Source organism: Cupressus sempervirens, chromosome 9, assembly GCF_028749045.1.
Source record: "Cupressus sempervirens isolate cs-2001-9-10 chromosome 9, ASM2874904v1, whole genome shotgun sequence".
NCBI classification, from domain to species: domain Eukaryota; kingdom Viridiplantae; phylum Streptophyta; class Pinopsida; order Cupressales; family Cupressaceae; genus Cupressus; species Cupressus sempervirens.
Genome location: NC_143126.1, coordinates 306,453,048 through 306,465,230, shown reverse-complemented (window position 1 = coordinate 306,465,230; position 12,183 = coordinate 306,453,048). Strand labels below are relative to the sequence as shown.

Genomic DNA, 12,183 nt, shown 5'->3' with positions numbered 1-12,183 from the left:
GACAAAGCTTTACTTGAGCGAATATATTTTCAGAAAATAATTAGTGATAAATTTTCTGAGAAAAATTTGAGTATAATTGTAGGTTTGAGTTAAAGATTATTGGCACACAAACATAACAAGTATGAAGTCTTATATTGAAAAATTATTTTTTAATTCAAAACTTGAAATCTCAATATTATTTATAAAAATACATTTAAAGAACCATCCAAATTAAATTGCAGTTTAAAAGTTTTAAGTATATAAAATTAATCTAAATCTTGCAATTATTGCTTTTAAAAAGCTTCAAAAAATGATAACTCATGTATTACACTTGACAACATGTGTACTAATAGCCGATCCCACATATACTAATAGGTGACCATTTTTTTAGTTTTCTTGGTTGCTGATTGGTTTGTTGTGCCAAAAGTACTATTTTTGTTTTATGAGTTTTTTTTGATGAATAGTTGATCTCCAACCTTAGGCCATATGAACTCGCAAGATGATCTTGTTTACCCCGACCCTTTTTTTTGTGAATATGTAACTTTAATGTATTTATTTTAATATAAGGAAGGAACTATTCATTTTTAAAAAGGTACTATTTTTTTGGCTGAGCCACTATTTGAGGGTGACCATGATATGTGTGAGGCAAATATTTTGAAATGACTCTTTTTGGACCACTTCGTGCTCCAAGGCCTTTATAGAGGGCTCCATAAATGTAGAAATGTCTAAGCTCTTCAGTTGCCTATAGAGATTCACCAAAAGAAATAGCAAATTTGACATACATATTAACAATTTTAGGGCCCCTTTGGTAATGGGAATACCCCTAGAATAGGCATTTGTGTATCCCTATTCTCTATTTGGGTGCAACAACTTTGAAATGCGAATAGGAATACAATAGGAATAAGTATTCCAATTTTTCCCAAAAAATGGGCTTATACAATTCCACCATAATAGATGGAATTGGAATACTTATCCCTATTCCATTTATTACTTTGCTAGAATGAATAAAAATCTGTCCAATGTTTATCTTAGCTCGCATCCGTCTGGTCTGGTAGTTGTCAATTTTTTTTGGAAGTAATCAAATTTTACCAGGTATCACGATTTTGTTTTTGTTGTTTCGGTGTAGGGTTCTTCATTCCAAACAATTTTGATGAGCTTGATTTGTTGTGGAGATCTAAATTTAAAGAAGTTGTATTACACCATAGTTTGCCTCCTAGAACAATTTGTTGTGGAGGAGATTATATTTGGATAATTTAGAAGAATGATGGATATATCAGCCATATTTTTTTCCTATAGATGTGGATACAGGGGAACTTAAAACATGGCCAAAAATTTATATTTTTTTTATGTCCAATTTTGGAAACTGTTTATCAATGCAATTAAGCTTTTGCCCATGTCCGTCGATTTTGTGATTTATGTAAATCTATTGTAGGCATTATCCTTGGATTCTATGATCTTTTTATTTTGTTATATTAAGTTTATATTGCACAATTCTCTCCATCAATCATAATGTATTAAAAAGAAATTTATGATTCAAAGTTGCATTGAATTATAGATTTCAAATTTTAATAATTCATAATTAACAATTAGGGATAAACATGTAATGTCATAACAATTTATAAAATTAATGTAGTTTTTTGTTTTTAGAGTTACTAAACATACATTTAAATCAAATATATTAAAAGAACATTTCATTCATGTTGTTTAATAAAATAAATAAATAATGCTTATTTGTTGATATTTGAATTGTAGGTGAGGTAATAGGCTTTAATTGTGGTGACTAATTATGAAGAAAATGATGAATAAATTATACTAGTTTGATAACTCTATTGTTGTGTATAATTAATTGTTTATGATTGTATGCAATTTTTTTATTAAAAAATAAATTTTCAATAATTTAATGAAAAATAAAATGAGAAATAAAATAAATTACTATTTCAATGATAAAAAATAAACCAACTCAATAAAATTTAAAGGGAAAAAATATTGAATAAAAATAAAAATATAAAAAATAATCTTATTCCTATTCCTATTTTACACAATCAAATATGGAATAGACATATTGCCCATCAAAATCATGAACTAAATGGAGAATATGAATACATATTCTCATTAATGTTGATAGACATTCTACAATGGTAGAATGGGGAGTGGGATGGTGTGAGCGTGTTAATGTTAACTTTTATTCTTCTAGGTTGAATTTGACAACCTCTACATGTCAACAGTTTAAATCCTATTATACATAGAATATACTTTTAAAAATATTTGAATAAATACCACATAAAATATTTATTTAAATTATAATATTTGGAGATATAAATCATCCATTTTTTAAGAAATTAAAATAAAAAGCTTAAGTTAATAAAAAATAAATAAATAGAGATAGAGGAAATATAAATTATTTTAGATGTAGTAAATTAAATTATCATTATTTTGTATTATTAGATTAACAAATATAGAATACGTATTCCTATTCTTGTAGCCAAAGGAGAGGTCCGTTTGGTTGAAGGAATTGTCGAATGCCACATTCAATAATGCTAGAATAAGCCCACTTTTGGAATTCACACATTCTTAAAATAATTTATGGAATATCATTTGAACTTGTTTGGTTGACCTAGAAGAAGATTTGAAAGATGTATCTTATATCTTTGGTTGCAAGAATTGAAATTGGAATTGGAATAAGTTTTTTTTTTTTTTTTTTTTGGTAACTTTTAATAATTTGAGCATCAAACGAGATTAACGAGTCCTTTTAGAGTTGGGCTTGCTCAATACATTTGAAAAAAAAAAAGTTCGAACTCCCCGACTATGCCTGTGTCACCACATTTCACCAAAAAATAACTTACCTCCAATCATTTGGCTTATGCAACCAGTGTACCCGATGAGATATAAAATTTGGTTTTTAAAAAAATAGAATAGGAATAAGCTATTTCTATTCCACCTTTCAAGTAGGAATTTCGCTATGTTCATTTTGAACTAAACTTGGAATTAATAAATTCTAATTCTATTTTTCGTGTTTACAACCAAACACTGAATTTCCAAATTCTGGCAGTCAAATTTTCCTATTCCCTTCGAATTCTGACTACTAAACAGTAAGTACCCAAAGTTAAGGTGAAAGATTACTAGATCCCTTCCTGCTAGATACTTCCTGGTAAGTCAATCTGGAAAATAAAATATAACCCGACAAGTGCTATAAGAGTGCTAATTAACGAAGGACAAAGCTTTACTTGAGCGAATATATTTTCAGAAAATAATTAGTGATAAATTTTCTGAGAAAAATTTGAGTATAATTGTAGTTTTGAGTTAAAGATTATTGGCACACAAACATAACAAGTATGAAGTCTTATATTGAAAAATTATTTTTTAATTCAAAACTTGAAATCTTAATATTATTTATAAAAATACATTTAAAGAACCATCCAAATTAAATTGCAGTTTAAAAGTTTTAAGTATATAAAATTAATCTAAATCTTGCAATTGTTGCTTTTAAAAAGCTTCAAAAAATGATAACTCATGTATTACACTTGACAACACGTGTACTAATAGCCGATCTCACATATACTAATAGGTGACCATTTTTTTAGTTTTCTTGGTTGCTGATTGGTTTGTTGTGCCAAAAGTACTATTTTTGTTTTATGAGTTTTTTTTTATGAATAGTTGATCTCCGACCTTAGGCCATATGAACTCGCAAGAGATCTTGTTTCCCCGGCCCTTTTTTTTGTGAATATGTAACTTTAATGCATTTATTTTAATATAAGGAAGGAACTATTCATTAAAAAAAAAGTACTATTTTTTTGGCTGAGCCGCTATTTGAGGGTGAACATGATAGGTGTGAGGCAAATATTTAGAAATGATTCTTTTTGGACCACTTCGTGCTCCAAGGCCTTTAGAAATAGCAAATTTGACATACATATTAAGAATTTTAGGGCCCTTTTGGCAATGGGAATACCCCTAGAATAGGCATTTTGGGTGCAACAACTTTGAAATGCGAATAGGAATACAATAGGAATAAGTATTCAAATTTTGCTCAAAAAATGGGCTTATACAATTCCACCATAATAGATGGAATTGGAATACTTATTCCTATTCCATTTATTACTTTGTTAGAATGAATAAAAATTTGTCCAATGTTTATCTCAGCTTGCATCCGTCCAATCTGGTAGTTGTCAATTTTTTTTGGAAGTAGTCAAATTTTACCAAGTATCACAGTTTTGTTTTTGTTGTTTCGGTGTAGGGTTCTTCATTCCAAACAATTTTGATGAGCTTGATTTGTTGTGGAGATCTAAATTTAAAGAAGTTGTATTGCACCATAGTTTGCCTCCTGGAACAATTTGTTGTGGAGGAGATTATATTTGGATAATTTAGAAGAATGATGGATATATCAGCCGTATTTTTTTTTCTATAGATGTGGATACAGGGGAACTTAAAACATGGCCAGAATTTTATTTTATTTTTTATTTTATGTCCAATTTTAGAAACTGTTTATCAATGCAATTAAGAATTTGCCCATGTCCATTGATTTTGTGATTTATGTAAATCTATTGTAGGCATTATCCTTGGATTCTATGATCTTTTTATTTTTTTATATTAAGTTTATATTGCACAATTCTCTCCATCAATCATAATGTATTAAAAAGAAATTTATTATTCAAAGTTGCATTGAATTATAGATTTCAAATTTTAATAATTCATAATTAACAATTAGGGATAAACATGTAATGTCATAACAATTTATAAAATTAATGTAGTCTTTCGTTTTTAGAGTTACTAAACATACATTTAAATCAAATATATTAAAAGAACATTTCATTCATGTTTAATAAAATAAATAAATAATGCTTATTTGCTGATATTTGAATTGTAGGTGAGGTAATAGGCTTTAATTGTGGTGACTAATTATGTAGAAAATGATGAATAAATTATACTAGTTTGATAACTCTCTTGTTGTGTATGATTAATTGTATATGATTGTATGTAATTTTTTTATTAAAAAATAAATTTTCAATAATTTAATGAAAAATAAAATGAGAAATAAAATAAATTACTTTTTCAATGATAAAAAATAAACCCACTCAATAAAATTTTAAGGGAAAAAATATTGAATAAAAATAAAAATATAAAAAATAATCTTATTCCTATTCCTATTTTACACAACCAAACATGGAATAGACATATTCCCCATCAAAATCGTGAACTAAACATAGAATATGAATACATATTCTCATTAATGTTGACAGACATTCTACAATGGTAGAATGGGGAGTGAGATGGCGTGAGCGTGTTAATGTTAACTTTTATTCTTCTACGTTAAATTTGACAACCTCTACATGTCACCAGTTTAAATCCTATTATAAATAGAATATACTTTTAAAAACATTTGAATAAATAACACATAAAATATCCATTTAAATTATAATATTTGGAGATATAAATCATCCATTTTTTAAGAAATTAAAATAAAAAGCTTAAGTTAGTAAAAAATAAATAAATAGAGATAGAGGTAATATAAATTATTTTAGATGTAGTAAATTAAATTATAATTATTTTGTATTCTTAGATTAACAAATCTAGAATACGTATTCCTAACCTTGTAGCCAAAGGAGAGGTCCGTTTGGTTGAAGGAATTGTCGAATGCCACATTCAGTAATGCTAGAATAAGCCCACTTTTGGAATTCACACATTCTTAAAATAATTTGTGGAATATCATTTGGACTTGTTTGGTTGACTTGGAAGAAGATTTGAAAGATTTATCTTCCTATTTTTGGTTGCAAGAATTGAAATTGGAATTAGAATAATTTTATTTTTTTTGGTTTTTTTTTTTTAATTTTAATAATTTGAGCATTAAATGAGATTAACGAGTCTTTTTAGAGTTGGGCTTGTTCAATACATTTGAAAAAAAAAGTTCGAATTCCCCAACTATGCCTGTCTCACCACATTTCACCAAAAAATAACTTACTTCCAATAATTTGGCTTATGCAACTAGTGTACCCGATGAGATATAAAATTTGGTTTTAAAAAAAATGGAATACAAAGAGGCTTTTTCTATTCCACCTTTCAAGTAGGAATTTCGCTATGTTCAATTTGGACTAAAATTAGAATTAATAAATTCTAATTCTATTTTTCGTGTTTAGAACCAAACACTGAATTTCTAAATTCTGGCAGTCAGATTTTCCTATTCCCATCGAATTCCAACTACCAAACAGTAAGTACCCAAAGTTAAGGTGAAAGTAGATCCCTTCCTGCTAGATACTTTCTGGTAAGTCAATCTGGAAAATAAAATATAACCCGACCGTATGTTTGAATATGAATTTTAGCAAATTGACTAATAATGTGTACACGTGACTGTTGAGAGAGGACAAGGCAAAGAAAAAGATGACATGAGAGATTACATACAGTTTTTTATAATTTATTTAATACTTTTACACAATGTCCTCATATTTATATTTACATGCAATAATTTTAAATACAGTTTTGTATAATTTATTTAATACTTTTACACAATGTCTTCATACTTATATAACATACTATTATTTTGAACAGTAGAGTTCAGATATTTAAATATAGCAATAATTATAGACTGCAAATCTCATATCTATGAGAACTAAATTTATACGAGTAATGTAATTACTATTTTGTTTCGGCAAATCAAACAGCTGTTGATCGACTGGATAATTTATAATATTCACTTAGTAAACTCCAACGAATAATAGTGACAATATAATAGGCACCATGGTAACAGTTATAATTTTGACAGACTTCTCAAAGAATATTTGTATTTGCAAGTGAATCATTTATTTAAAAATGGAAAATAAAATTCTGTCACATTGAATCCGAGTCGTGACATATTAGAGCGCCATGACAGAATAAAGTGATAAACACAGTGGAAATTTGAAAAGGAAAGAATAAAGCCACTTTCGTATATAGGGATCGCGTGATCCCAAAAAGCACAAATAAATGAATGGGGTGGTGCGGACATGAAATGCTTTGTTGTACTTAATTAGCAGAGCTGGCAGTACGCCATATGCATCATAATGATTCAACCGGTGCTCTGAAGTCACCACGCTCGTCGAGCTTTGAATGTAATGCTGGAGGAGTCGAGGAATTGGGGGTGTAAAACGGGTAATCAGTGTATCCCACGACCTGGTCGTGAGTGTAGAAAGTTGAGCGGTCATACTTGGTGAGCTTCGCTTCGACAGCGAATCTGAGCGGCAGGTCGGGATTCGAGATGAAAAGCCTGCCGAAGGATATCATGTCGGCTCCGCCACTGGAAACAGCCTCCATCGCGCTCTCCCTGTTGTAACCCCCGCTCTTCATGATCCTTCCCCCGTACTCCTCCTCCACCATCTTCCACATGGCCGCCGCAGCAGCTGTAAATCTCCCGCCCTCCTCGTCCTTGAGCCCTTCTCTCGTGAATCGGGGCTCGGTCACATGGAGGTAAGCGAGCGGGTAAGCGTTAAGCAGGCCGATGAGGTGGGACGTGAGGGAGAGGGGGTCGGAGTCAGTAGCCCCCATGTGATCAATGATGGGCGACACCCTCACCGCCGTGCGCTCGGCGCCAATCTCGTCCGCCACTCTCTCCACCACCTCCGTCATGAACCGACACCTCTTCTGCACCGACCCCCCGTAGGCGTCGGCTCTGTCGTTAACGCCGTCCTTGAGAAACTGGTCGATCAGGTAACCGTGTGCCGCGTGTATTTCCACGCCGTCAAATCCCGCCCGCATGGCATTCCTCGCCGCCGCGCCGAACTCCTCAACAACCGCGGCGACTTCAGACGTGGAAAGCGCGCGCGGTCGCGAGTACGCAGCCTTGGACCCGCCTGGCATCGTGATGCTCCACTCCTCGCCTATCGCCTTCCCCGTCGACGACACCGGGGCTTCTCCATTCGGCTGGTACACTGCGCCACACAACACATTCTTTACGACTCTATACTAGTTTACAGCTACAACACCGACACAATGATATGGAAGAGAAAGAAGAAGAAGAAGAAGCAGGTAATGGACCTGTGTGCGAGGCCCTGCCGACGTGCCAGATCTGGCAGAATATGATGCCGCCTTTCGCGTGTACGGCGTCCACCACCTTCTTCCACGCCTTCACTTGCTCCTCGCTGAATACTCCGGGAGAATGTGCAAACCTACAACACATTAAAGATCTCATTAATATTAATGATCCTTCTAAGGCTTCAAATTTTACACATTCTTTTTCCCAATTTCAATCTGACATACCCGAAAGCTTTGGGCGAGACAGCGTTGGCTTCTGTGATCAAAAGGCCTCCTTTGGTGGCTCTCTGAGAATAGAACTTCACGTGAGAAGCCTGTGGAACGTTGTTTATCGCGCGGCATCGAGTCACGGGAGCCAACACAACTCTGCGCACATCAAATCTTTAGATTGATTCACATTTTCCACAGTAATTATCACATTAACATTTAGTGTAGACATGGAAACAAATATATACCTGTGGGAGAGGTTGAAGAGGGGACCCATCTGCAAGGGCGAGAGAAGGTGAGGAGCAGATTGGTCATGAGAAATGCCTCCTTTCCCCATTTTGCTTGCGACTCCTTTAAATTGTTGCAGAGCAAAAATATGAAGAACTTGGACGAGATGCGTTTGGCAGTTGCAGCGCCTCAGTGGGGGTATTTATGACCATTTTCACAGACATTCGCGGCGTTCCTCCCACGTGGATATCGTTTGACCGTCTGTACATTTCAACGCGCATATTTAAAAAGGAGCTCTACTTTGCTTGTCCTGTTTTGTCAAATCCGCTTTCCGCAATCTGAGTTGGACACGCCTTTCTCGCAAAGCCACACATGTATTTGCCTACCGAGGGAGTTTCCATCGACGGCTCCTGCTGTGCTCCGAACGTGCGGGAGTCAATCTGGGCCTCTCGATGTTGGGTGGTGGGTCGGCGCTTTACTTTCCACACAATTAGGTAGCTCTTCAAATTTTGCATTTTCGGAGAAACTGTTGCTTTATCTTAATATCATTAAAAATAAGATAAATTGTATTTTCGGAAAATACCTCCTTTTACTTCGGCGACTATAATTTATAGGCAACTTATACCTATTCCCAATTATTCTTTAATATTTGTCTTTTTTCTCTAGTAGAAAATTGACTATTTTATTAACGACTTACATAATATGATATTTTTCAATTGCCAATTTTAAGCATAGAAGTCACCCCTTGTTTTAAGAAAATGAAAGTCCTTGGAATCAAAGTTGTATCTAATTTAATTTTTGTTTTTAAAAATCGTGATGTTTGGGTCAAATTAAGGGTGTTGTTAATATAATTGTCTTTTTATTAGTCCTTGCATGGACCTAATGTTTTCAGTAGATACATTGAATTAATTTACATGAGAATAAGATTTTCAAATACTAAGGTTTAGATGCAAATTATTTTTTAGAATATAATTTCTTAATTCTTATTGGCTAGAGCCAATTTTGCCCAAGTTTTTTTTCCAATAGAAAAAATAACCCAAAAAAAGTTGCATAGATAACTATGCATGTATTACATTGTTAGTTAATAGCCTATAACAATCAATTTTTCTCTTCAATTATTGATTTTATTTGTTTTTGAAACCTGGCATATTTTGAAAATGAGCGCTTTATTTATATCAATCTATAGCTTGCATGAAACATCATTATTTGACACAGTGGTTGTTCTTATCACATAAATATTTATCAATTATTAATTAAACTATTATATCTATGTCCTCCTTTAGAGACTAACATTGCAAGCATCAAGGGAAAGGTCAAGCTTCCAAGGAAGTGAAAGATGATCAAGGACCTAGCAAGCACACCAAGGCCAACTCGAAGAAGACAAAGGGTGTAGAAGCCAAAGATTTGAGGAATCAGTGATCAATCCATAACAAATGGTATTCTTTGTGGTTTACAAAACCCTACTTGAACTGTGCCACTTATTATTTTTAAGGCATTCACTCAAAATGGCTCTAGGTATACCTAGGAATAGGTACATGTGTTACTCTCATAAATACTCGTGTTGCCAATTAGTGTCTAAAAGATAGTGAAGGAAGAGAAAGAGTTAGCCAGTGAACATTGTCACCGAGTGTCACTATATTACCCAAGAAATGAATGAAGAGACATATGAGTTTTCTATTATAACAGAGGTCAATATTTACTAAGTAATCCTATATTCGTCAAGAAAATACATCACTGAGTAGAGTTATCACCAAGTGAAAACATTTCTATCAAGAAGGAACAATATATCTACCAGGTAAAACAAAGGCTACTCAAATATTTGAATTGGCACTAAAAACTATGTGAAATGATCATACTAAGCAGGAAACAAGATTCCCATAGATCAAGGCAAAGATTTGTTGGTAAGAGAGCATTGATTATTGTATGATTTCAAGGAAGACAAGGCCAACAAAAATGCAGAAAGGAAAAGTATGGACCATAGATTATTCTAGATTGTTGATTTCGATTAGTGATACATTCTAAAGAGTTCTTGAACCCTAATTAGGTCAAAGATCGAAGACACAAAATAAAACTATAAAAGGACCTATAAGGAAACATTTTGAAGTTGTTTTTGAAGTGAAAAAGAGGGGCATTATTGTTATTAAGAAGAGTTTTTATGTTAGAAGAGAAAAGTGTTGATTTTATCATAAATTAGAGATTCAAGTAGAGTTGAGAGGTACAGATAAGTGATAAGTGCTTACTGAGTTGTGAAAAGGATAAGGACATCATTGAATTTGTTTAAGGTCAAAGTTTTAGAGGATACTGATTCACCCCCCATCCCCCCTCAACATTCTACCTTTACTAATATTCCAACAACATGCATGAAAACCTCACCATTAAAACCATATACACATATTTGTATATTAGGTTTGAGACATTCATTGCAGTTGGCACTAAGCTATAAAATTTTTGTTTGTTAATCTTGGATATTTGCAATGCAACTTTCACCTGTACAATACTCAAATAATTCAATGTGTTGAGAAAGACATGTCGTTGACAATACACATAAGTCCAGTTTCTACAAAATCTAGTTGACAAGATGAATCTTGGGGCTTGTGCTTAAATTGAATAAAATTGTGATCATCGATCAAAATCATTTATGAAGCATGTCAATAGTCAAACGTTTGTCAAAGCATAATGAATGGAAATTTCTGTCAAAAATTATTAATGCAACCTGTCATATAAAAAATCAAAGAGACAAAGAAAATTTTCTTCAAAATGATATTTGAGAAAGGTAAAATTGCCCCACCAAAATGGGAAGTTAGATGGAAAAAGAGAACATTGATCATACTTTGGATTTTTTAAGTAAAACATGCCTAACAAGAGTTTTGTAGAGCTAGAGTCTTGCCTTATAGAAAAAAAGAACAAATTATGTACTAGAAGAGGAGAAGATATGATAAAACAATTAATGACACACAAATCAATGTATATGTTTTTATAATATTACAAGTATCATTTGACTTTTTATAACACTAAATATTTTTCAAAGATCAAACCATGCATAACTTTTCTAATATATAAATTTTGATTTCAATTCAATAAAGGTTATAGAAAAAGTAGATGGATCAATGCCAACAGATAGTCTAAAAGAGCTTGGAGGCAAATGTTTTTTTTATGAAAAATCATATTTCTTTTTCTTTTTGTTCCCTACTGGTTGGTATTATTTCCCAAAAAATAGTTCACAGAATAGATGCCATAGTATTTCTATTAATTTTGTATTTGGAGAATTGGATTCTTAGACAAGAGAACAAGAAGAGTCTTAATCAAGCTACTGGACTAGTTAGAGAACATGGATAGATCTAATTTTCAACCTAGCATGCTCATTATACCTAACTTTTCAAAATTGAAAAATATGTACCTTAACAAACATGTAAGCCTTTTCAATATAGAACAATAGAATCTCATTAAAAGAAAAGTTAAGCTTGCATATAAAAAAGTCCTAAATATGAAGAGTTAACAAATATAATGTTGATTATAAAATGAAGTTATAGACATTTGAAGAGGGGATTTTTTTTTGGCTCATTAAGATGCATTGTTTGGGGATTGAGAATAGAAATACGGAGTTTTCCTACTCCCCAAAGACCATGGATGACATGAAATATCTAAAAGTCCTTTGATTAGGAAAACAATTATAGTGATGGGTTGAATTTGTAGTTTTGTAAATCTAAGGAAATTGGCATTACTTTAGTGTGAACGCCCATCATATTTTCAATTATTTGATGAAATTAGAATTAA

At 32.3% G+C, this 12,183-nt stretch overlaps 1 protein-coding gene across 1 annotated transcript; it reads right to left on the bottom strand.

The window, feature by feature from the left end:
• Positions 1-6,863: 6,863 nt before the first annotated feature.
• On the bottom strand, positions 6,864-8,580 carry LOC149538619 (12-oxophytodienoate reductase 3-like). The gene is made up of 4 exons (XM_089799933.1): positions 8,430-8,580; positions 8,200-8,340; positions 7,978-8,108; positions 6,864-7,871 (listed from the first exon to the last, which is right to left on the bottom strand). The coding sequence occupies exons 1-4, from the start codon at positions 8,516-8,518 to the stop codon at positions 7,003-7,005; spliced, it is 1,230 nt and encodes a 409-aa protein (XP_089656059.1). The 5' UTR covers positions 8,519-8,580; the 3' UTR covers positions 6,864-7,002.
• Positions 8,581-12,183: the final 3,603 nt, after the last annotated feature.